General features: G+C 43.5%; 1 protein-coding gene across 5 annotated transcripts in view; it reads right to left on the reverse strand.

Moving 5' to 3' along the window:
* TNS3 (tensin 3) overlaps positions 1-27,529 on the reverse strand; it is a 784,915-nt gene that overhangs the window by 439,564 nt on the left and 317,822 nt on the right. For 4 of the 5 annotated variants that reach the window (XM_085607385.1, XM_085607384.1, XM_085607387.1 and 1 more), the window contains exon 2: positions 20,128-20,239. In XM_085607385.1, the coding sequence (XP_085463511.1) occupies positions 20,128-20,239 (112 nt within the window). Of the gene's footprint in view, positions 1-19,767; positions 19,798-20,127; positions 20,240-27,529 lie in introns of those variants that run through there. The other variant, XM_085607390.1, reaches the window with a different exon arrangement.

A 27,529-nucleotide genomic window follows, 5' to 3' on the forward strand; every position in this document is an offset into this window, starting at 1 on the left:
TGTCCTTCGTGCCTTCCAGCAGGCTGCTGGTGCCGGACTGCAGAGACCCTGCCCATCAGAATCCAAGCGCATCCACACAGGTATATGAATTGTTACATCACTCGGTCATCTCTCCCAGAGCATCTTTTGCGGCACAAGAGCAAACGGACACTTTTATTAAATTCCTGTGGCTTGTACTTGCTAAGGTTCAGAAAGCAGTGTATGTGAAGTCTGCACGGTGGAAGGGACCCGCTGTGTACCCACTGTTTGTACAATACAATGTATAAGTCCCCAAATGTTGTGATTGGAGAACCACTAACAATTACTGCCAGAAAAATAACATGTTATCAGTTAATTATATATGGTGATGAAGATAATATTTTGTAGAGTTGGGCATTGTAGAATGTAGCGTGATATAAATAATCTTATCAGTAGAAATCAGTAACAAAAATGTGGAAAATGTGATACTAGCTGATTTAATACACAGGCCCATGAAGGGCAGAACAAATCCTGCTTTGTCTGAGAGTAGGTGTCTATAAGCCTCCCTCAACCGCCACTGCAACTCTCACGTGTCCTCAATCTGCCTTCTTTGCCTCTTCACCAGGCAGTGCAAGGGACGCGACCCACCCTGTAAGTCTACATTTGTTATATATACGGCCTCATTCCGCTTGTCGCACTAACCTTAAAAGTCAACGTGGTTTTTAAATCACGACTTTTGCAGAAGCTGCACTATCTCCTGAGTTTGTGCACAAATGAGTAACACTTGATGTATGTACAATACCGGTCATCAGGAGTAATACTGAGGAGCAAAGCTAGCCTCAGAGAACTTTAGCAAATATTATTCCTCATTGCATGGGGAATAACTCCCAATGGGTGTGAATTCTGACCCAATATGTCGGGCTCACATTATTTCCTTGGGTGTTTTTTGTGAATGTTTTTGCACAGTCGAAAGGTAATGTACACCAGAAGCAGCAGCTCAATGAACACAACTAATGCCGCTCACCAGAAGTCAGTCACCTTAAGGAGCTCAGTGCAGAATAAAGACAACAAGTCAAAGCACATATGAGGCTCTGAGGTCACAGCAAGGCTGCCATGGGGGTGGGGGATTCCAGTCTAGGGGATACATTAGAAAAGCCAATTATGCAAACTTCCAAGCTCTAACTATGAAATTCGTTTCACTAGTATTTATGAATTTTTCAAGTATTGTGTGAAGGTAGGGAGTTCCAATTCTGAGGTGGCTTCTAGTCACTGGAAATCCCCACCCGCATCTGGAAATTAATCACAGCCTGTTCAGGCTTTCCACTTCCTTCAGAGCCAGGCTTGTTCAAATCAGGGTAGGCCCATGACAATAAATGGAAGTTATTCTTCTTGAAGAATTCATCTGTTTTGATATTCACGCTTTTATTATTTCAACAAAAATCAAACTAACACGTTGTGAACATCCCCAGAAGAGCAGCGCCATTACTTTGAGCTATACGTCAATGAACTTGCTGCAGGTGGGGGGTGATGTATTCTTAGCCGGTAAATAACAATAAACAAGTCATGGGTGGCCACCCAACGGCAAACAGCTGATGAAATAAACGTGTGCTGCTGAAGCAAGGGCAGGACAACAAGCGGCAAGTGTGCCATCAGCTGTTGGAGCAGGTTTATGTTTCCACTGTTGTTTTATTGGCATCGTTTCACACTAACCACGTGGGTTTCAGGTAATCCTCTTCCAGCGACTGCTGGAATCCAAGCAGTTAACACAGTAGGAAAATCCCAGATTTTCCATTCACTACTTGCAAGGTGTTATTTCATGCTCTGTACGTTTGGATACTTTAAAAAAACAGGACTTTCAATCGTTGCCAGCGATAAAGGCTTTCAAAACCCATTGTTGTAAATCGGAAAAACCACAAGGCATTCCTGAAAAAAACAATTAAAAGGCCAATCTCGTTACTCAAAATACCTCTCACATTTGCTATAGGTCGAGTTCCCTCAGCGAGAACTTAATTGGGGGTGAAGGGTTTCTAGAGATGTCTCAACAACATAGATATTGATTGAAAAAGAACCTAACGGCGGACCTTCCAGTCTGCACCTCACGCTTGGTTTCGTATAAAGTTATAAGTCCTGTGCACAATTACTCCGGCCCCTGCCTGTGTTCGGTGCCCCTGTGTACCAGATCCTTGGTCAATAACGCAAATGGAGGTGCACCAAGTAAAGAAGTCCAATCAATATTATTGTTTCAAAATCTTTATTTTCTCTTTTTTTCATTGCTTTTTCTCTATTTACATATATTGTCCAGCCAACGTGTTTCGTTCCATAAACAGTAGGAACTTTATCAGGGCTTCATCATCTATGCAAGTAAGTGATGTTTCCAAAATACGTTCAATATTCTTGTCCCAGCTATGTACGCTGGCAATTTAGGGATTTCCCCGGGGCATCACCGTGCCCCCTGTAAGATACCCTGCTAAGTATCCGTCACCTTGCTTCACGAAAACTGTGAAGCCCCGATGGAGTTTCTACTGTTAATGGAACAAAGCGCGTTGGCTGAACGATATATGTAAATAAAGAAAAAGCATTGAAAAAAAGAGAAAATAAAGATTTTGAAACAAGTTTGATTGGACTTCTCTACTTGGTGCACCTCCATTTGCGTTATCAACGTAGATATTGATCATAATGTGCAAGTTACTCAGAATCCTGCTCGGATTTCCAGGGCTGTAAATGAGAGCAGTAGTTAAACCTTAAGAAAAAGGGTAAGTTAACAGGGGAGACGCACAGGTGTTACACCTACTACTAATGTTGTAGTGGGTGCTTGTTGTGAGCCTGGGGGAAAGGGAGGGGCAGCCATGGCTTAGCTCATACTGGCTACTGAGGGCTCCTAAACAAAGCGTAGCCGGTCACTGGTCTCTTGACCAGCCACAGAACCCGGTGATTCAGTGGAACGGACACTGGGTTTCATTTACTGAGCTGTTCGGTCATTTACCTGCAACATGTGGATCTATTATCCGGTCATTCACCTGCAACATGAGGATCTATTGTCAGGAGGCTACAGAAGGAGAGGAAATGACAGCTACTCTACAGGGCTTGACAGCGCCCTCCCATCAGATTTGGGAGAGAACTTTGTACTTGCAGGATTTTAAGGGAAAGTGTACAGAACTGGCATTGCGGGTGCTCAGAGAACAACTGCTGCATGAATGAATACCCAGTTAAACACTGAGGGCCTGATTCACAAATGACCTCCATACTCATGGCGGAGGCCCCACAGTCGTGGGGGAGGATCAGCACTTGGGAGGTAATCTCTGCAGTGAGAATTCTCACTGCAGAGACTGCACCCCGAATGCAAAGACTCCCCCCACGACTGCGGGGCAGAAGCCCTTTGCAACTCAGGCCCTGCGTTTGGCTAATTGAAACACGTATGTATTCACAATGGATATGATGTTAAAATCACCCATTAGTCATCAGTTACTCAAGACCAAAGGCAGATCTTCATTCATTGCCAAATGTCTACAATACACTGTAAGGGAGCAGTGTAAGTAGCCAACCAGCATGTGTGGCTGAAATGCATTGTGAGCTAGCCGCATCCCTCGGATGCACTGCCCAATCTGCTCAACATGGGAAGGTGTATTCTATCGTGGGAAGGACTCCATCCTGAGACCACACCAGTCTCAATGTGAGTGACCTCTGGGGCAGATCGAATGTAGGCTGCATAGCAGAAAGAAGAGTCCTCTGATGGACAGCCAGCCACCTTCCATCATCGGCAGGACACCATCAGGAGGATCAGCTGCTTGCTTCTTCGAGGACTTTGATTCCAAGAAGAGTTTGAACGGAACAGAAGTCAAAAACGTAAAACTCCTGCACATATCGGACAAAGATGGTCTATGAGCAGATCTTACCAAAAAGGGCTGTCACGGTGAATACATAACCTAAAAATTATTACAATGGCCAATGTTAGCTCTAATTCATCTTTTCTGTGTGCAAATACTATCTTTGCTGTGATTGATTAGGAAAGTCTTTATGCGAGTAATCAAAGCAAGCAGAATACCACCTCTAGAGGAAATTTTTTCATGATTGAAAACATTGTAAACAGATATTAGATCTTATTTTCTAACTAAATATTTGTTAAAAAGCAAAGGGTTTAGAGACCATCCCATCCTAAAGCTGGGGTTCATGCAATCAACCAATACTTTAAGATCTGGAACAACCCATAGCTCCGGTGTAGACAAAAATACATCAGGCTTGCTTGCTATTTTTCCATTTTAGGAAGCACCATAATGCTTAAAAGCACAGAACATTATTGTGGCACAAGAGAAATATGCTGATCATAGAAAATTATGAAAAGGCACATATTTTGATAATTAGAAGTAAGTGGTAGGAGAAATTCTCTAACGCAAGTACAGTTTTCTGGCTGGTTTTCATTGGAAGGAACGGCTGTATGTTGGGGGGTGGCAATGTCGGTTTCCTTTACAGCACACCAGTCTCATAATGGTGCCTCACCTGTGGACGAGGGCCGCACCCCCACCTCGCAGGCCCCGAATATAGGTGCAGGCCGGTGTGGACCAGTTTGCGGCGGCGGCCTGATGGTGGCCGTGTTCTTGAATTTTCATGGGGTAGTTTCCCGCGGCCAATCCCCATTGGTCAAGGGGGCGGTGGGCCCAGCCCAGTCAGGATCAGGCAGGGACGGGCAAGGACAGGGATAGCTCCTCCAGGGTAAATTCTACTCCTTCCGTTCAGCCACTTTTGCCTTCTGACCCGGATGCATTGCCTAGGGACAATCCTGAGGTTTCTCTCCCCAAGGCCCTGACTACAGATAATCTCATCAATCAAGGTGTTGACCATGAAAGGGACTACCCTACAAGTATTTCCAGTATTGATCCTGGAAAAAAGAGTGTGAGTAAAGGAGTAACCATGGAGTCTGGGGTCAAAACCAGCACACTCCCCAGGGCTCATATTCACCTCCCACCTGATTCTATTCCTTATGTAGCTGTATTGACAGGTGTCCCCGAACTAAAAGAAGGTATATTGGAATCCTACCAACAACTAAAAAACAAAGTTACTTTCTGGCTTAATAGGAATAGACCGATCCCGAATTATTTGGACGGGAAGATTCTTTTTGCTAGAAGGGTTAGCTGGGTAGGACCAAGACCCCAAGATATCCCCGGGGACTCCATCATCATTAACTTTGAAGACAGACGCATAGTACGTTTTATTTGTGACCACTCATTGGCCTGTGACCAGTCGAAAATTGGGGTTCATGACCTAAGGTATTTTTATAATTCTAATGCCAACATTCCTGCAAGATTTAGTCCTGACCGGGCAAATTGGGGAACCAATGACTTGTGCTACCCAGTAGCTTTAGCCTGACCGGTGTCTGGGACGCCGCTTCCTATTATGCCAACCAACTCAAGTTTCTTTACAGGTGAGCCTAAGAATAGAGGAAAGGTAGTCCATTGTTCTGCTAATGGGGTGTCTCAAGCAGCAGATGCATCAACTCCTAAATTGGTTGGTGAAATACAAAGGGGTTGTGAGCAGACCTATGCCAATCCATTACATACGCCTGGCCATGGAACGGCGAGGGGATCAATGGTTTCCTGGAATGTCGCAGGTCTGAAGTCAAAAATGGACTCCCCAGAATGGACAGCTTTTATAGGTGGTTTTGACGTTTGCCTCTTCCAGGAGACCTGGTCCTGTGAGCCCCAGTTTATGCAGGGCTTCTTGAATTTTTGTGTCCCTGCAATCCAGGGTCCCAAGGGGCGTCCGATGGGAGGTCTGGTAACTTGGGTTCGACAGGATGTATTCCCAGGAGCTCATGCAGTTCTAACTAAGTCTGACGATATCCAACTAGTCAGGCTTCCATTGGGCCCCTTGGGTGATCTGGACATCTACAACTTGTATATGAGAGGACCTAATAGGTCGGGTTCACGGGTATTGACTTACTTGGTTTCCCTTATAGACCTGTACTCGGGTGGGAGGCGAGTTGTTGTCGCTGGGGATCTGAATGTCACCTTTGAACCACTCTTGGATCCAGACTTTGGGTGGGGCGTTGATCCTATGGAAGACCAACTTTGGGGGGTACCTGAGCTTGACCTTAATCCTATAAAAAGGTGGTCTGAGACGATCATCCAGGTTAATGCTTTTTGTTATGAGTATGGTTTGAGGGCCCTGAATGGAATGACGCCAGGCGACAAACAAGGGGCCAAGACATTTGACAACGGACGGCACTCTAGTAGGATTGACTACGTCCTATGTAGCCTGAAATTATGTCAATTTGTCTTAGATATGGTGGTTAAGGTTAGAGCAGAGAGTGATCACAACCCTATCTGTGTAACTCACCAATGGTGGTCTAGTACCCGCCCAGTAGCTGAAGACATGGAATCGAGGCCGCCTGAAGCAGTTTCTACCAATGATATGCGTAGACTCAAGTGGCGCGACCTCAAGCTCAATAATCTGGCAATTGCTGATATTGACATGAAATTAGCTGGTGCCATTCTGGAGCTCGAGGGTATGTTGACCTCTGAGCCACGCAGCATAGTAGCCACTGAACTTCATGATAAGCTGTTTAACGAAATAGGCTCGTATTTTATGAAGCCTATGAGGAAAACGAACAAGACTCCACTAAAGAGTCATAGATGGTATGATGATGCTTGCAGGCAATCTAGGGCCAATCTGGCTATAGCTCTTTCTAGTGGACACAAGGATTGTGTTCGCTTTGCTAGATTACTGTATAAAAAAGCTGTAAGAACGGCCAAAAAGAATTGGGACGAACAACATTGGCTTGATTTAAAAAGCGCTTGTCGTTCTAGAGATTCACGGTTATTTTGGAACATCATCAAGTGGGACAGAGGTGGGCGGCCTGATAGCCCTTCTAATTATGTCTCTCAGGTGGAGTGGGTTAAATACTTCAAACCCCAATATGCCTGTAATTCCTCATTTAATTTTGCCTGGGTTCCAAATCATGCTCTTTTCTCCCTAGGTCCCTTTTGCATTCAAGACGCTTTGAAGGCCCTGGGTTCTGTAATGAGTGGCCGAGCCCCTGGACAAGATGGGGTTCCTTCGGATGTCTTTCTCCATAACAAAGACAGTTGTAGCAAGTATGTAACCCTATTGGCTAATGCTGTGGCTGTAGGTGCACCCGTTCCTAAATCATGGGGGGGGGGTGCTGTCATCATCCCCGTATTCAAGAAGGGTGATAAGGCACTCCCAGGCAATTACAGGCCAATTAGCCTTATAGATTCTATTCAGAAGGTGATTGGGAGGATGGTCCTGAATCAGATTCAGGAGTGGATCGATGTTAATAGCATTTTGTCCCCTCTCCAAGCCGGTTTCCGCAAATTAACCAGCACAGTGGACCAGGTTTTCCGTTTTGTCCAGCTCCATTGGAAGGTGGTGGCGCTGGGCAAGGGCAGCCTCTACGCAGCTTTTGTGGACTTGAGAGCTGCTTTTGACCTTGTGCCTCGTCACCGGTTGTGGGCAGTACTGGAAAAACTAGGTCTTCCTAAAGAAATTTTGACATTGGCTATGCGATTGCACGAGTTTAACTATGCTAGGATTCAGTGGGGTGGGCCAGGTGAGGTTACCCCTGAGTTCCCGGTTGAGCGTGGTGTGCGACAAGGTTGTACTATGGCACCCACGCTCTTCTCGCTATACATCAATGGGATAGTTGATCTTATGCTTTCTGTGAACACCGACGCCCCAAGGTTGGCTGGTGTTTCCATCCCTATACTAATGTTTGCAGACGATACGCTTATTGTATCCAGAACATCGAGTGGTCTGCAAAAAGCCCTGCGCCCGTTTGACGATTACTGCCTCGACTATGGTCTGGAGGTTAATGTGGCAAAGACAAAATTCATGGCCTTCAACCCCCATTCCAGCTTTCGAGGGAAAAAGGGGTTTATGAATGGGCAACCTTTAGAGATGGTCACTAACTTCACGTATCTTGGCATGCAAATATCAAATGACAATAAATGGCGTAAACACATCGAAGTGGCCACCCTGCGATTTAAACAACTAACCGGTGCTTTAAGCAGGGAATTCAACAAGTCATTTACAAAGCCAATAAGCCCTGTATTGCAAGTTTATGAAGCTAAGGCCTTAAGTTCTGTTCTTTACGGGGCGGAGCTTTGGGGTTTTGATCAGCTAGCCACTCTATCCAGTGTTGAGCATAAATTTCTTCGCAGTATAACTGGCCTCCCTCAGAGTACCCCTCTGATTCCACTCAGATATGATCTAGGTAGGAGGTCCATTTTGGACATTGCAAGGCTCCGACCGGTTTTATACTGGCGGAGGCTTTGGACTACCCCTGAGCTCTCCCATTACGCTAATGGCCTTATGGACATCATAAAAACCGATGTTTTTCACAAAATCGTATGGCTGAAAAACCTACATGCGACGCTGAAAGATATGGGCATGGAGGGGTTATGGTGTGACCCGGCGACTGCACAGTTCCCATCAAAGAGTACTCTTAAAACGGTATATTGGGAAAGAGTAGAGTTCCAGGTACTGAACAGAGCTTCAGGGATGTCCGGTAGCTTTCTAGAGGCTAAAATTACTCCCACTCTAGAACTATACTGGGATTTGGTCACTAATGTTGGTGATAGGAAACTTTATTTCCAGTTTAGAGCTGGCTCCCTGCCTCTTAGATCTTTGACAGGAAGGTGGGCTAGGAAATCGGAGGAATTATGCCCTGCATGCGGGGCTAAATCTGAAACCATTCCGCATTTCCTGTTTGCCTCTTCGGCATTTACCATCTCAAGGCGTGTTTGGCTTTCTCCCATGTGCAAGACCCTTGGCACTAGGAGCAGCACTGTGGCGTTACGAATTTTGCGCACTAGCTCTCTGACAATAGTTTCTGTTGCCCTAGCTAAATATTTGGGTTGGGCTTGGTCCTTGCGGAGAAAAGCAATTAAGTGCACCCTTGATGCCCATTAATGGAACTTGGGGTTTGTGTCCCTTTTGAGTCTTGAGACTTGTTTTTCAACTTAGTGATTTAGAATCTGTAATAGTAACATGTCCTTTTATTATTTGTTGGATCCTCTCGTCAGTATACTGATTTATTTAATACTTTTTTTAAATTGTATTTTAATGTATTTATTGATGTTTAGTATTATCGTGGGCTCAAAAATTGTGCTCTTGTTTTATGTTTGTGTCTTTTATGATTCACTTTTAAATCGAATAAAGACTGATGATGATGATGATGATGATGATGATGATGATGGTATAGGAGACTACATGCGTGGTAGCTCCTACTAGCCTTCGGACTGATAAACACATTCTATTCCGCGTCCCAGGCATCACATGAACTTATTAGCTAATAGAAAATCCTCTTTCTGGATTTGGTTTGGAACCTGAATTCCTTATTCTTTTAAATTACTTGATTGTTTGCGTGGACAAATCTAGTAAACCCAGAACCTCCAGTCAGAGCATGTCTTGAGCTCAGCCAATGATACCAAAGTGTGAGACAAGGATACTCTTTGAAGAGTCTATATTTTGCTGCCACTAGCTAGGGAGTTGTGAGGGCTTCGCCATAACATAGAAAAACACATTTGATCAGGTTCCCTTTCAGCGTCAGCATAATTCGTACTGTGTGCTACTGTGGTTGCATCTAAAAGCAGCCAGTGTTTACATTAGGAGTTTGGAAAAGCATATGTAATCACTCCAAGATTCAGCAAAATATTTATTTGGTTTAACTCACAACTGCAATTGGCAGCAGCGTGCTTAGGGGCCGTGCAGCGCGGATGAGAGATCCGGCCACACAATACTCTGGGAAAAAGAAGTATTAATGAGGGACATTGTCCAATGCCTAGGGCCACACTTTTGCAAAACCTCAAAGCTGAGTATATGGGTTGGTTCCAATCCCTGTATACTCACTCACTCGTACTTAGCAACGCATCCTGCTCCAAAAGTACTACACTGAAAAGACACGTGTTAGCCGCGAAAATAATATTACAGTAAAAAGTGGTCAATTAGCCAATCATAAAAATGGCAAAGATTCTTCAGTGGTGGCTGTGTTAATGCACAAATAAACAGATTTTAAAAGTAATCCTTCCCGTGGACTGCTTGGAAGGCTTTTTCCTTCCTCACGCTTCCCAACATGTTTGCACATTTTCAGATCTTAGATGAGGATCCCACTTTTTGACTGTAAATTATTTTTAACAGAGATGATGACACCCTAGAGCTGCCATGGGCAACAGGCAGACATTCTTCGGCAAACCACAGGGCAGCAAAATAGGTTACGCTCCCAGCACTTACATGATGGGCAGTAGGCCACCAGGAGAAATGTTGTGCGCGGTCACAGAATGAACTCGAAGACCTCTAACTACGTCTTCAAGTGATGCCTCTACATCCGGGCTAGGCCAAGAGTCTGCACTTCAGGAACTTAAGGGATGATGCTTTCTGCTAAAACCAGTTTGTCACAATGAGTGCCAGAGTTTTATAGTAGTCCTACAAAAAGTGCACGTGTAGTCCACATATAGGAGGAAAACTCAGCATTAAGAGAGATAGAACTGGAAATGCCGGATTAATTTCACTCTGCTCACCAGAGAAATACAATACAACAGTATAAATTTGGAATCAGCAAAGTAAATCATAAATCATGAAGGGATCACATGGTGTTAGTGTATGGGAGTGCACTGGATTCCATGCCATGTTATGTCCATTAAATGCCACATTTTAACAGTTTCACGGTACAAGTCATCAACTATCCAGAAACACAATTTATGTACGGATTACCAGCCAAAAATTAAGCCAGCCATCACAGGGAGGAGATGCGGCCTAACGGCCTGAGATGCAGACTCATAGCTGTCAATCATTTCACGGATCATCTTAGTCTGATGTTTTGTAACTGGGGAACGAGGTTCAAGTTCCGGTGTCCGATCAACATCCTGTGATTGTGGGCAAATCCCTTAATCTCCTAGTGCCTAAAAAAAGAAATCTGACCATGTGTAGTGTAATCTGGTGCTCATGTAAAGTGCTCTGATGGCTTTGAGCAGTGGCAGCTCCTCCGCTAATGCGGCGGAGCGTCGCCACACTGCTTTTAAGCGGTGAAATATAGGAAAAATAAAATGATAACTCAAAGTTATTATCATTTTATTTTTTCCTGCTGAGGCAGCTTTGCAGGGCGGAGCAGCTCTGCTCTCAGAGCAGAGGGAGGAGTGGTAGGCACACTTTGTAAGTGCGCACGAATGTTTGGCCAACTGTCTCGGACCGGCCAAACATTCATGCACACTTTGCATGTTCTCCACCCAGGCTCTTTTGCAGCCTGGGTGGAGAACATGCCCAGGGTCCCACTGCCTGAGTGCTGAACCACGGCACTCAGACCAATCACAACATTGCATTGCAGCGTTGTGATTGGCTATGGGGAGCCTGGGTTTGCTTCTGGTTCTGGTTGGAGCGAGGGACTAAGGAGGAGAGACGTGGCAAAGAAGTGGCGAGAAGGTGCGGTTTTTTACACTGCTTCCCTCCAGTCCTCTCCACCCCCGCTCACCTCCCCCGATCCGTGCCAGCCGCCACTACCTTTGAGCCAAGTCTACGCAAAACAAAAGTCTCTAACAAATTAACATTCTAGACTCTTTATGAAATTTAAATGGGTTTCAGTCATTCTGGACGTTAATGGAGTCAGAAGGGGGCACTGGGTCACCAATGTGTCCCTCCACAGCTATGAGTGAAATGACTCCCGACCATCTTGAAAACTATGATTGTTGGAGCCCAAGTTCTGCAATACGCTGTGAATCCGACAGTATCTTAGGTACACGATGCTGTTTTGAAGGGAGCTACTGTATGGCCTTAACAGCTAATTAGGAGAGTTAATTAAAGGAGGTCCAATAATTTTTGCCAGACGATAAGCAGTGCTCCTTTGTTAAATCACTTCAACATTTTAGATTATTGACACTCGAAGGACACATACATACAATGTATTGAAAAGCCCAATCAGAGTAACGTTATAGGGAGACCAATGTGGCCCAATATTTGACATCTGAACAGGGTGTTAGATTTCTTAAGTGCTTATAGTAGAAGCTATTGGCTTATCCAACTTGTGCCATCTGTTACAAAGTATATTGTTTGGTTCATTAGTGCATTTAGAATTTTTACTCCAAGGTCTGTGAATGCAGTGGGGCAGGGAGATGTAGGCTATGCAAAAATTAAGGGATTTAGATGTTTAGGGTTCATCACTATTACAGAATGGAGAAAAAGGGTCTGCATCCAGCCCTGAACACTCCTGAGCATGAACCCCACAGGACCTCGAGACCTTTATGGGTAAAGCAGCCGTGCTTTACAAATACTGAGTGATTGATTAATTTCCACAACAGCCACTGACACATAGATTAGTTCACTTTTAAATTCTGCCACTGATCCAACCTTAGCTATTTTACGTTGGACACTGCGGTCTACTCCATCTAAGGCTCACTAACTCCCTATCCTGCCTTTAGAGTCTATATGTATTTTAATTCACACTGAGCACTGGGTGAAATTTAGGAGTGGGCGGTAAACTCGGCTCTGCCAGTGGAGAGCGGAGTTTGGCAATAACTCTGCCAACCGCCACATGGCAGAGTTTACCAGAGCCCACCGCCCACCCATAATTAGCGTAACAAATGCACTGCACAGCTCCTGAGAGCTTTAACAAAAATAAAGCATACAGACGTTTGGCTCCCTGTATGTCAATGGGAGAATTTCTGTTTGGCATAATTACAGCACACATTTTCCATGTCATAGCCAATATGTTTGTATATCGTACGCACCTGTTACCTCCTTTTCAAATATTTATGCGCCATTTGTTTAACAGGGGCTGTACAGGCAGCAGCCCCTCTCAGGGATAGTCAGTCAGTAAATCAACTTTTGCAATTGGCCCGTCCGTATCTTCAGTTCTTGAAGTAGATAAAAGTGGGAACCGAGGCAGAGGCTTATGGATTTCAAGAACCTCTGTCAGGAGATAGGGACTAGTCCAAGGTCCGGTAAGCTCCCAATGAAATCAGGAGGGTAGGATCAGGCTGTCTCTGGGGCATGCCAAGGCAGTGCTGCCGCACAGTGTTTGCTGTACTCGGAGGTGATCCACCCTCTCCAGCTGGCGGGATAAACAACAATCCTGCTGGAGCTGCTGCTGGTCACCCTGAAGGTGCTCTGGGTCTTCGTATAGGCAGCAGGTCGCTGGATGGTGCAGCCCTGGGAAAAGACCGTTTCGGGCAAGTTGTGCATGACAACAGGAACTGGTAGCAGCCTGGGTTGGCTCTCTGCCCTAGAGTTGGCCCGGCATCGGGCTGTTTTCGTGCTGTGGGACGTAATCATCAACAGCCAGAGTAACGAGTAGACAGCCGAACTGGTGAAGGCCGTGTACCGGGACATCCAGGCGAGCGACACTTAGCGGCAAAGGGGCTATGTGCGTGCACAAACCACAATTGAGCATTTGCACAACTTGTGAAATTACATTTCCGACAAGCTAGGAACTCCTTTAAATTGTGTTTAACAGGCGCTTCTTTTAACTGCTCTAACTAAGTCCACAGTTCGATTGTAGGTAGCTCTTCGTTCCACAAGGCATCGTGTCCTGTTGAGACAAATAGGACTTCTTCTGCTTCTATCCGCAAGGCAAAAGGCACATAAATCAACTCAGCACTGCCAGCATCAAATTACTACGAGTGGGCAGAACTCTGCGGAATCATGCAAAGTTGTTATGTAACTCCACAGAATTCTGCAGAGTAGAACTCCATGAGTTCTGCCCACCCCTAGTAGAACTACTGTTGACCCACCTCCAAGGTCTCTATACGACTGTAGCTCTAGACATGCCTGGAGGCTGTAACCCCTAAAATAACTTGTTACATCGTGCTTCATTCAGTAGTTTTGATGTTTGCAAATAAATAGGAGATGTTACCTTTGACCAACTTAGTGCCAGCCTTTTTTTGATTTCAGGAAGTTGACAAGCTTTGGTGGCCTAGCTGTGATTCGAACTCATGCGACCTGCAAATTCCAACAGAACAGTGAGCATTTACTGGCAATATCAGACTATAAGCTATAGTGCAATTTTCCTGTGTTATACTAATAGAGTTGTGAAACCCTGAAATCATGTCACCAGACTATTAATTCCCAGAAAACGTGAATATACATTCACTTTCAGGACACTGAGTCCTGGTGATGCAACAATGGAGCTATTTACAAAGGCAAAATTGCTTTTCAAAACCTAACACGTGGTATGGCACAGAGCCTGAATAGAGCACACGGCTTATCCAGACGCCATTAAATTCAACCCTAAATCAGGAAAGCTTGAGAAATTACATTTCCCACTAAGGGATGTGGGGGTCACTTCTTGACTGACATCTGAAGGCCCCATACAGAACAATACCACAGCAGAACATGGAACTTGCTTGGTGGGTGCAGGCTACCACAGTTCATTGAGTTGTATGCATGTGGTTACTCTAGAGAAGCACCAACTCCAAGTCAGTTCGTATGCTCTTGTACTCTGTGCCGTGCCTTCGATTTTTAATCCAGGTTGGCCAGAAAAAACGTAATTAGTAAAAGCTGCAAAATTATCTGAAATGGAAAAGGCCATTGAAACAAAGGTTTCTTTACAAGGAATACTAAAAGCAGGGGACTGAAAGATTCAGCGAGGAGGAAATTATAAGAGGTAAAAAAAAAGGCTGCAGTCCACATTACATTTTGGAAAATATAGGTCGAGTGACAAGTGAAATTACCACCTGAACAATTCATTTGCCCTTTGGCACATCTCGCTCCGTTTGGAAAATGGAATCCGAGGCATTCGCGCACATCTCACTCGGTCCTGGTTTAATCTGACTGAATCCACATTTTTGAGGGATTACGGGCAAAGCAATGCGTACGATGGATATTTAAGTACCAACCCTGCCAGTCACACTCTTCATTGAACAAAAGATGGTAGAGATTACATAGGCAATCATTAAAGATTTAAAAAAATGACATGCCTTTCTTTTTCCCAGTGCCTACATGCTCACTGACCGTGAAACCCTTTGTTATGATATTAGAACTCTTTGGAAGGAGAAACGTAACACCCAAGAATGAAACCAATTTATCCTCCAGATGAGTTGTCACCATAGCGCCCTCCTCTAGCATGAGCATTATGCTCTCGTGTTTTTAGGGAACGGAGTGGCTACTGTGTGTTGAGGCTCTGTTGCGAGATCTGGCAAAGAAGTGTTGGCGTGCTAAGAGTGCATGGACCTGCATGAATAGTTAGAAAGATCAGTTAATGCATCTGAAAGGGACCGCGTTGAAGAGACATAGAAGAAATGGAACACATTTTCATACATAGCTTAGTTCTGAGGGGCAAACTAAATGTACCCAGGTGAGGTTTGCAAAATTACTTGGAGACCACAGGTCATTTATGTTGCTGGTCTGAGTAGCGAGAGTAGGTTTGACTGCAACGCTAAATACAAGGGCTTTTCTCGGAATTCTGTTGTTTTTAGTGAGGCGCTGAGCAATTCACAAACAAGCAGAATTAGTCAAGTTGTTAGAGCTCTACAAAAGGTGAGGTGGACCTATATTTTCCTAACGGCAGATGTGAAACAGTCACGAGTCTGGCTATTTGAACCTAGAAGAGGCCACCTTCGTGGCCACCAATTGTGGAAACGAAGAACCTCCATACAGAGGTCGAACTTTGAGGCAAGGCTTTACGTTGCACTCTACGTACACAACTTTGGATGGAAGAACGTTCGTCCGCTTGATTGCATTGTCTGCTGTGTTATTCAAAGTGCCTTAAATTGGATCACCATTGAACAGCGAAGATGGAATCACCATGTTTTATGGGGGGACATTCTCTTGTAATGCCACTGCCCAGAGTAAGACTGGTTTGCTGGATTAAGGATGTGACAAAATGCCAGAGCACGTGAAATCAAGTATGTGCACATCAGTATGCGCATAACTCTCAATTAACCCACCACTCATCATAGTTGGATGTATTATAATGAAACGCATTTTCAAGAGCCCTTTCATTAGACACTATTGGCAGTTTTGGGTTCTTTGGGGTTATTGCACAGACACACGTCCTCACATTAGAGGGAGGGTGGACCTTCACAATAGCTCAATGTGAATGAATATGTAATACTTCTAGGTACAACCCGCAACATCTCTAGACATTCCTGATTTTCTGGCAAACGGAATAACAGAAAATTACAATTTGATAAAGTGAAGAATCAATGATTGAGAGGCAGATACCCTTCCTGCAGAGGATGCATCTTTTTATCAATCCACATGCGTCAATGAATAATTAATACCAACCCACATGTCTGAGAGTTGAGACCCTGAGGGAAATTCACAGAATATAAGCTAAACAGGGTCAATTAGATTTTTTTCACTAATATTTGAAATACTCACCTGGGGATTTATTATTGTATGATGGTAACCCTTCAATGAAGTTAGAAAGAATTTCACATATTATAGCAACAAGAAATGGTGAAAAGAATAATTTTATGTGACTACAATCAATTATTTACAGCATAGTTTTATGTTACAGGTTATGTTATTAAAGTGTTTTTGTTTGAGCATTATCTTCCAACTTGTTTTTTTAATTCTTTTGCTTCAGACTTTGTCTTAAAAAAAAATAAAAAAATAACTGCCTTTATTTGGAAAAGCTGAATTCGGGAAAGAAATTGTTAAACTATTTAATTAAATGGCTGTTTTATTCATTTAAGCAAACACAAGGAAATGATGGACGGAGCACTGAAACTTTTCGGACACTCACCCCCAGTCACAGATCTGGGTTAACTCCATCATCATTATTTAGCTCACTTTACCACCTCAGTTCAGACCCAGCTATATGCAAATCTGGGGTAATATCTCAGGATGCTTGTTTCCGGTCCAGGGAGGACCTGGCTTGGCAGTTCGGTCTGGACTGTTCCCATGAGGCACAGGGTCAAGACTGATTTGCATATGGCTGGGTCTAAACTGGGGGTGGCATGGTGAGCAAAAGAACGATGGATTTAACCCAGATCTCTTGATTGGGGGTGAATGTATGATTTATTCAGCATTCCGTCCATCACTTGTTTGCATAGCTCATTTTATTCATTTAAAGAAGGGGATCTCCAACCTTCTCTGTAATAAGAGCTACTTATGATCAATAAATATCATCCCGAGCTAATAGCATTATTAGTGTTGTAATAGTGACCATATCAGACATGTTCACATTAGTGTCCACCAAATGCAATATTACAAACCGTGATCTCAGTGCATCATACAGAGTTGCCAGCAGTAATATAAAAAAATGTTTTTCAGGTTCTAACGTCTCTACATGGATAATTCATAACAGCAATAACTGTAAAGCCTTTGGCACCAAGGTAATGATTAGCAACTGGTGCCCCCAGTGCCACGTGATTCATCACTCAAATATCAGCTTTAAATATATTTTGAAAACGCAGCCATTTTTCACCAAACATCAGCTTATGAGTTCTGAAAACACATGCATTTTTGTCTTGATTACAAGCTCTCGATGTTGGTATAAATATATTGTTTCATGCAAGCAAAAGCTTCTAATTCAATAGGCTGGGCTGTACACAGGAGAACTACTCACAGCATGATTGTGAGCTATCAGTAGCTCACCAGCTACTCATAGGAGAAGCCTGGTGTAAAGTTAATATTGAAATAGTCAGTGGCCCTCACTCAGTACTCTCTTTAAATCAGAGACGTCACTCAGTGACGTAGCCTCTCTTGCTCACTGCCCGGTCCCTTACATATGGATCCAAGGACCTGTGACTTGGAAATAGTCCTTTCAATTGGTATTTGCTGGCAAGGGCCTCATCCTCTCTCCCACTGCTCACTGTCCCAGTCATTGTATGAATACTGGGGCTCATACTTTCACAACACCTCATCCCAAACTACCCAGGTGGTTGCAAAACTCTTTGCTCTGGTCAATAACCTAACTACAGGATCTGCCTGTCTTATGCTGTATCAGTCCCAGTGCTGCCTTACTTGTGCCCTGCAGGGGTCCCCTTTACTTGTGAAACATTTCATGTTTTTGGATGAAGGAATGTACTTGATGAAGGGGTGGTGTGGCAAAAAACAAACAGAACTTGCTTCCAATATTTTAAAGAGTGTGCCCTCAGGTAAGAATAGCTTGGGAGACTAGGTTTTCATTAGTTTCACATTTGGCATCATGGGGCTGCTGGCCTCTCAGTTTTCCATTCATACATATTCATCATCACAATTCATCACTGCAAATCCTGCCAAATACACTTCACGTTTTAACCTCTTCAGGATAATATAATATTAGAATCATTTTAAATGTCAGGTAACAAATAAGCTACTAATAACAAGTGACAGAGTTCACAGTGCAAGTTATCACCTGATGTCACCTGTTTGAGAAAAAGAGAAAGAAACCGATGCATGAGGAGAGAGCAAATTGCAAAAAGAGAGGATTCCAGCATGCAGACTTAAGCTGTATGAGTGGGACACACGCCCTGTAGCTTTGGACTGGGCACCCTTTGCACTTTTAAACACACCAACCTTCCCAACCTAGTCTTCATGGTGAGCCCAAGGTACCAAGATGCCTAACCAGTCGCTTGGAGAGAGAGAGAGCTGGTCAAGATTGTAGGTGTTCTTGACTCAGTGGATGATCAAACGAGGCTTTGTGAGGGGACAAAGCAGGGACGCAGAAGACTTAGTGATTTCTTGGAGAAGAACACGATGAACAGCAACTGAGTGTGCAGAAACATGCGCGACCTGCAAATCGGGCTCCGCGGAGTAGTGGAAATTCAGTATATTTGTGACTAGGGACACTTACTATAAATTGACCCCATACAGGCCCCTCAAGGATCATTCAGCTGGGACAGGGAGGGGAACTGACAGAGTGACTGTAAAAGGAAAAAAAAAAAGGTACCGAATACATCTAAAAAGAGATAGTACAGACATGAGGGAGTTTAGAGCAGGGGGGAAGTAAGGGTAACGCTGGAGAACAAATCTGTGTTTTTTTGTTTTTTTTTAAAGGGAAGGGAAAGGGGGTAAATCTCGCAGTACTTACAAGCAATGAAAATCAAAGCGCCAGGTTTGTCAAAATGCTCTTATAGTGGCAGAACCTTCCCAGAGAAATGGCAAACGTAAAGACGGTAGCTGTACATCGCTTGGTAGGCAGCCAGTATGGGTAAAGTACACCTGAGTGGGTGACTGAGGCCTTGGACAAGGATGCTTTTTGTGATGTACGCAGAGCAAAATAAGAAGACATTTAAGATAGGTTTCACAAAACACCTAACCTGGATGGGTCCTTACTCTTTCTTACGTTTCTATTGCATGAAATTGAACTTCGAAGTAGTCAATTTCGGTTTAGTATTTCTGGCAGAAATCTATAAAACATGCTTTTTTCGTTTCCATATAATGTCAAGCGAACAAAAATGACGACGGCAATTTTAAGTCACATTAATAAAAAACAGACTACCTTAATTTGATATAGATCACGCATGTGTCTCAATGTTAGAATGATCCCTACAAACACTACGACACACCTATGAGTGAACACCTTTGCCTTGTCTGTGTTCAGCATTCCCGTCACAGCCTACTGGTTATAGTAACTTTATTCGCTGTTGGGTTTTCTGCCCATAAACCCCATACACATGTTCTTTATTTCCAATTTGCTGAGATATGTTCTACACCACACCTCTGCAGCCTTAAGTCACAGGGGCACAAAGTCAAACACAACTTCCGCGCTGCCAAATGCAAACATAACCCATGTGGGTTCATGCTGACCGTGCAGTCTGGCGGGGTGTGCATGAAAGGCACATTCTTAGACGGCAGGTTTTAGAAACGGGTCTGTAATGGAGTCTCTTTCCTCACAAGTGAGACCAGCGCCCCTGGCGAGCGCGCGCCCTTCCTTGCCTCTGCACGAGATGCCCTGGCTGTCGAGGGCCTGCTGGCCAGCACCCCTGGTGAGCGCGCGCCCTTCCTTACCTCTACACGAGATGCCCTGGCTGTCGAGGGCCTGCTGGCCAGCACCCCTGGCGAGAGCGCGCCCTTCCTTACCTCTGCACGAGATGCCCTGGATGTCGAGGGCCTGCTGGCCAGCACCCCTGGTGAGCGCGCGCCCTTCCTTACCTCTGCACGAGATGCCCTGGCTGTCGAGGGCCTGCTGGCCAGCACCCCTGGCGAGAGCGCGCCCTTCCTTACCTCTGCACGAGATGCCCTGGCTGTCGAGGGCCTGCTAGCCAGCACCCCTGGCAAGCGCACGCTCTTCCTTACCTCTGCACGAGATGCCCTGGCTGTCGAGGGCCTGCTTGCAGAGGCTGCAGGTCCTGGGCCTTCGAAACGACTTGTTCTTGAAGGTGTGAGACCTCGAGGCGAATTCTTCTGGCTGCAACAGAGAACAAATAATAGCTCAGACTTTTATTCCGACACCTGCCTTGTGGGGCTGGAAAACGGTAATGGAGCAGTCACAACAATGACACACAGGCTTCAGCCATGTAAGGCAGCATTTATAGATTTAGTAATGGTAACAATTCTGCCATAAACTTCTTACATAGCTTGAAGGAGGGGTGGTTAACATTGTAGATATATTGCATTTGCACGGATTATTTGCACCAGTTCCAGAGGCCTTACAGCACAAGACACCCACAGCCTATATTATTATTGCTTCTTTCTTTATATTAGCTAAAATGCATGTATTAGAGGGTTTACTATATTCACCCATCTATCTTTATATATATATATATATATTATGCGTGCAGTAACGCACTGGGCGGTCAACTTCCTTCCGTGACCAAGGCTCATCCGCCGAAACATGTTGGAATTTAGGAAGCTTTCTTATGCCGCATGACCCTGAATAAAGCCTCTCTCCTCAGTATTGGGCTTCTTCTTGTTTCTTTTGAGTGAGGATGTGACGGGACCCCTCCGTGCCCGCCTAAGAAGCCGCCCTGAAGGGTCAGGGACTCCATGCCGGAGGTTCTCGTATGGATATATATATGGATATATATATATATATATATATATATATATATATATATATATATATATATATATATATAGGAAGCTCGCCTTTCAAACTCCGCTGTACTGGAACAAAACGAGAGTGGACCCAGTTAAGTGCTTATCTTGTTTTTATTGCAAGTAACACTCCGCCATGACGCGTTTCGGCAGCTCCTCTGCCGTGATCACATGACAGCGCTCACACGGAGAATCACCATTTTTAAAGTGCAAATGCCAGGTCACATGTTTCAATAGAAATAGAAAAAAAAAAAAAATATATATATATATATATATATATATACAAATCTATACATGATGCAGAGAAAATTAATTGCTTAAATGCATCTTGCGTTTCAATGCCTAGAGCAACATAGCTCTTCAGCATTTACGTTATCCATATAATCTGATTAGGAGCAATCCTAACAATATAGCAGCATAAATGCGGGAGGCATCATGTTTTGAATCGATGTCTATTAAGTAATTTTAGACCCTGTTGCAAAAATTCAATCTAACAGTGTACCCAATACAAATATAAATAATTAAAGAACCGGTGCTGAAGATAAAGTGCATGTGCAGAAAAAGTATATGAACAATATACTTCGAAAAAAATGTATATATATATACAAATAACTTTAAGCTAATTCTCATGTCACCGACCTAACTTGTCTAAACTGTAAGTCATAACAAATTGGTCTCGCGAATAAAATGAAAGAATATTCTCATCTGTATGGCTAGCAAACTATTAGAACATTTCTGAGAGGCGATTGTATCCCATTCATATATTAATAGAGTCAATACAATAAATATTAAATATATAAATACAATATCAAAATTACAGTTTAATTCCTAAAATTACCCGTAAAACAATCATAATATCAAATCTTTTCATAAAATTAAGTCCTGTGCAAATTGATTAATTAATATTTCAAATACATGAGGTTTAAAAACCTTATATCTAAAAGATGTATTATCAAAAAGAGAAGAATGGTGATGATGTTAGCAGATGGTGAGGAATATGGTATACAAGAATGTGTATATATAAATGTGTGTATGTATGCTGGTTTCTGAAAGGAGCTGAACTGCGGGTGGTCTGATATATATCTAGTAAAGATAAGTGTGTAAATCCTCACTTGTATTGAGACCCCCTGGCTGTTTTGTGTCGAGCTCAAGAATGTATCGTGTTTCAAGGTGCCTTAATATATATATATTTGAATAGCATGAGCCTAGCCAAAATCATCAGAGCACTAAACTGGGGGGCGTGGGGATTGGGCGGACAGAGCGCATAGGTCACTAGGTGGGTGGAGGGTGGATAACGTTACAGATGGCTCCACATCATGGCTTCCCTTTTACAAATCATGGCTTTCAAAGCTTAGTCCATTTAGTTCAGGTAAAATTAATGAAGACTACAATTCCCTGAATGCATTGGGTTGTTAAAAGCCCTGATCTGGAAAATGGTGTCTTTGATCACATCTGGTAACCTTAACGCTGAAGGATGCAATAGAGAGTACACAGGTAGATGCATTGCGTTCTTCCATGCTGTCAATGTCAACCTAAACAGCCACATTTAGGTAACAAATTTCAACCCAGGCTGATGCAGCTGTTGTGGTGTTTTTCATCATACTTAGCCATTACTAAGTTTCGTCATAAAAACCCTGTATTAAGACTTGGCAGACACGTTTTGCTCACCATATTGTTCATTTGCTACTATAAATGACCCCTTCTTGTTCTCTACTAAAATGTTGCAACTATACAAAATTAAATACATAAAATAGATTACAAATGTTGCACTGTAATTTTTCTCCCTGAGTAGCAGGTGGCCAGACAAAATGCTCCGACTGTTAATTAGGCTGCGACTTAATGATACAACCATCCTATTCGATACGGATTTGTATTATGGCTATGCTATAACAAATGGTTTATAAAATGTCTTGTTGTAATACTCTTTGTATGTCCATGGAAATACTAAAAACAATTTGAGAAAAAGAAAATATGTCAACATCTACCCCCCAAAAAACGCCTCTGCACCTTGTGTAGGGCCTTTGATAGCCTGGCTCTCTTGGCAGCCACCATTCGGCCTTGCCCGCTGATTTACACTGAACAGTAGAATTATGGGCGCACCTTGAGGGTCTGTTTAGCGAATCTGTAAAGCTGCCATCTTTTGCTCGTACAGGAGTTCAACCCACCCATACTAGGCCGTGCAGCCTTCCTCTCCCTGCGGCTTTAAAATGAGACCTCTGGTAGAAACGTTTCACAACTTTTTATGACCAAGTAAGGTTTTAAAAAGCAGACTAGACTGTGGAAACACCCTGTAGGCAGGGATTACCAACCAGCTGACAAAAAGACTGCAGTTTATCCAAAACACAGCAGTCAGACTAGTCCTTATCCTTCCACGCTGAGCACACATCACACCACACATTAGGAAACTCCACAGACTCCCAATACACAAGCTCACACACTTTAAACCCCTCACCCACACCTACAAAACTCTCCACAACACTGGCCCTGCCTACCTGAACAGACACATTTACTTTCACCAAAAAGAGCTGGCTTTTCGAGTGAGACCGCAGGGCTGGCCTCCAACCCATGCTGCAGAGCGCCTGGATACCCTGACAGGTGATTAGCTTTCTATAAAAAACAGACCGATAACATATCATAACAACTAACATAGCAGCACAAGGTGTCATGTTCTTCAAAAATGTACTCGGACAGCTGCCGCAGAAATGGCACTGTTAATATGTTTCAGCCAACCATCAGTTCATCGCCACCATGACCATCATAATAATGAGATGTTCTATCGAAGAAGGGAAAATAAACACTCTTATGAGTGACATAGTGCTGCTGCACAAAACCAGCAGTAAAATGTAGAGTACGACACAGAAAACAGTTCTGCAAATGCAAGCCAAAATGCATATTTGAGAGTTGGCGCAAACGAATGCAAAACACCTACACAGAAGGTCACTAAAAGCTTTCAGTCTCCAGCCCAGCACTTTCAAGACATGGCCATCTAAAGGGAAGTGTTGGATCACAGGCGCAGAGGGCATGCTGATCGAGAGCAGGGTATTTCCTATGTATCCAAGGATTGCAAGGTCGAGCAATCACATAGCATCACAAGCCTTAGAGGTCTAAGTCATCAGATGTCCCTTTATCTCAATCTAAAGCTTCAAAAGTAACAAATTCAGATCTCGGAGAACAGATATACTATGAACCAAGTAACCCATACGTCAGTCAAAGCGCCCTGTAATGCAGGGCCTGTGCCCTCTCCATCAGAGCAAGATGATGCTGTGCATAGAAGAACAATCCAGATGTGTAGACTCATACACTTGGATCAATGTTTACAAAATGAAGGCAGGAAAAAGCTCCTTTGTAAAACGATTCCTTACAGCAGCTCGACCTTGATTTCACATTTTGGTGGTGCAGGACAAAGGGATCTAAAAGAAGTGTTCCTCTTGCTCAGGCTGAAGTGGTGGGTTCCGTCTCTCCCTCAAAAATCATCACATCCACCTTTCCTGGAGAAGGCTGGGCCAGTACTGAAATATCAACTGCCAAAAAAAACAAGCACTGGTAAAGCCAATGAGTCTGGTGTTGGCTGCCAACTTTTGGCTCTGCCAATGTTTGTGCATATTTTTTTCTAAAATACACAAGGGAACTTCTTTTTGTGTGTATGTGCACATTGTGCAAGAGCAATAATGTCCTCTCTCGCAGAGGCAAGCCAATAGGTGAAGTCGGCTGACCTGTGTCCCATGCTGTGTGTGTTAGTGAGCAGAAAATAAATTGCAAATGGCAGATTGACAGATCAATGAATAAACAAAACTGTCTGAATGACCTTACAGGTAAGGGTAGAACACATCCCTGCGGCTCAGCTGAGCCCCTGACCCTTCAGGGGACCCCAAACCATTCAAAGGGATCCCAGTCCACACAAGGCCAATCAATATCTGTGAGATATGGGAGACTCAGAAGCCCCTTTTCACATTGTATAGGGGGGCCCTACCATTTTATGTAATGCCACTGCCTACTATCAAGTACATTATATATACATTATATATATTTTTATTTAGATTAACAGTCCTTAGCTAACGCCAGACACAAAAGAATGCTAACACTAGTTAATTGTCGGACGACGTATCCCTTTATGCCGTTAAAAACTCTTGGCATGTACTGGCCCATTTATTTCACTACCTTTTATTTCCACGTTCCTTCTCCTATAGACAATCTCATGATATGTCACCCCTTACACCCTATGGTGATGTTATATGAAAAGACATTTGTAGAATTGTACATCTATTGCTCTGTGATCTTTCCTTCAGCATAGTTGCATGATAATTCTCTTTAAGGTGCCACCCTGCGTTACTTGGATGTTAAAATGCACAGCGCCATGATCGCTTTTGAAAGGAGTCGAGCTTTATACAAATTTGAAATCGAAAAATAACATCCTACGTTACTTCATTTATAGATTCTTCCACTATTACAGTCTTCTCCCCAAAGGTTGGCATGTAACTATGATAATGTACATGCCAAGTGTAGGTTGCTCCGAGTTTCAAAATGGAGCTCTGTTCAGGACAACCTCCATGGTCATCCACCACCAAGACGTGCCCTCAACGTGTCGTGCAAATAGATTTCAGGGAGGCAAAGGACGGCTTGTTCTTCTGCAGTTATTTTCTTCTTTCTCAACATGTGCATTCAAACATTTACAACACAACCCTGAGCATGGCCTGCGAAACCTAACTCTTTGACATTCACTGTACTCATTCAGGGAGCCGGGGCAAATACAATAGCCAACAAGCATTGGCAATGCCATTAAGTCTGGCTTTACAATAATGTAGTACGGCAATGTAAAGTGTTACAAGTAAATAGCATTGGAATTAATATAGATCTGTTTGGGAGCAAAGAACTGTCAAATAATATTGATGTAGGTTAAAAAGTCAGGTGACTGTTGCACTGCTAAACCAGACCTAAATGTCCATGTAGGTTACAGACTGGCCTCTTCCCATTTGTGCTCCTGCCAGAGAAAAGCAACATAAATCATCTTGTAATCTAAGACACTTCAATAGCATTACAGTGTCATGTTTGTGTCCCAGAAAGTTTAATCTCAGGCTGCTGGATAAATAAACAAAATGATTTGTGTGGTGGGCAAGTGCTTTTTTGTGGAAGCACACAACTTCTGCCCAATAAAAACATGTACTTCTGGCTCCCAACAAGCGGGCGGGGCCAAAGCCCCTCTCTAGTAATGTTCATGTAATTGTCTAGTGATAGCTGAGCTGTCAAGCCAGACAATAAAAAGGCTAGCTGGAAAAGAGTCAGCTGTAAATGACACTGCTTTGAGAACAGTGTACAACTGAATGAATCGGGAGGATGGGAGATCTGCTCTCCTGGGTGGAGCTTGGAACAAAAACCAAGTTCACGTCAGAAATAAGGGTCAAATCAGGCACTGGATGTGGCATAATAAATCTCCTTTTTATATGGTATTAACAAATGCCTAATAATATAACCCATATCTCAGTTTGCAGTAACAGAGACTACATTCTGTAAAGCTAACTGATAGGACACACAGTGGCAGTTAAATCAGAGCTTTTTAAATTAACTCACAATATTCCGGCATGACTTTCACCACATAAATATTACTTAAGAGTTGAACATATGAAAAAAGGATTGAAAAGATAATAATTCATTCTCAAAAACGAGGCAAAGAATCTCTCTGTGAGGTTTACGCATTTCGAATTAGGCAGATCATCTTCTTGTGTGTTATCACAGCCATCTCGCTATGGGACTGTGAGGGTAGATAGTTGCACACACCAAAGATTAGGGCTCAATACATAGGTCAAAGTGGGCGGGATCAGAAAGGCACGGCCTGCCCGTCCTTTCTTAAATTCATGAAAAACCGCTCCCTTACTTTTTAGGTCTCGCCTGACCCAGCGCATGCGCTGGTCTGGCGAGACTTATTGAGAGGGCTCCAAAAAGTGCTGCCAGCCTAGAGCTACAGTGCATGTGCGCGGGCGTGCCACGCTTTACCGCGATTACTTTCACTTTTGCGGCTGCACGCCCGCTTGGCATAGCCAATAGGTCTCGCTTTTGGGACCTTAGAAGTATTTAGTTATACAACTGTTGCATGGCTAAACACTTATAAGGTCCCAATAGGCGAGACCTATTGGCTATACCAATGCTTGTTGTGAAATTACAACCGTCCCAGGACATTTAATTCCGAAAGTTTAAATGCTTCAGCTGAAGTGTCATTCAGTTAGTCTCCTGTGCTGTTAAACCGACGGTGGGCAGACAACTAAACATTCGACAATCCTACTAGCCAGTGTGCCTGCTGGCCTGAAAGAAATACAAATGTGCACAACTCGTTAATCTGCAAATGTAAAGGAAACTTGGGAGCCGGTACAGGCTTTAATTGATGGAATCACTCGAAGCTTTGTGATGACAGATTTATTTTTTGGACTGGAAGTGCAAGGGAGTTACTAGCTGAGTTGTGAAGTTTAAGGGACAGTTAATATATTTTTAAAAATGCATTACGTACAGTCTGGCCATTACTAAAATCTATATTTTGGGAGCACCATTTTATCTTCATCCTTTTTGCATGTTTTGTAGCATTCTAACTTACATTGTGTGTAATGCATGCTTAAAATAATGACTTACATATTCACAGTGCTTTCTGTCACAGGCTGGGACCTCGAAGCACTAA

The sequence above is a fragment of the Triturus cristatus genome, chromosome 5_2 (genome assembly GCF_964204655.1).
Source record: "Triturus cristatus chromosome 5_2, aTriCri1.1, whole genome shotgun sequence".
Lineage (NCBI taxonomy): Eukaryota > Metazoa > Chordata > Amphibia > Caudata > Salamandridae > Triturus > Triturus cristatus.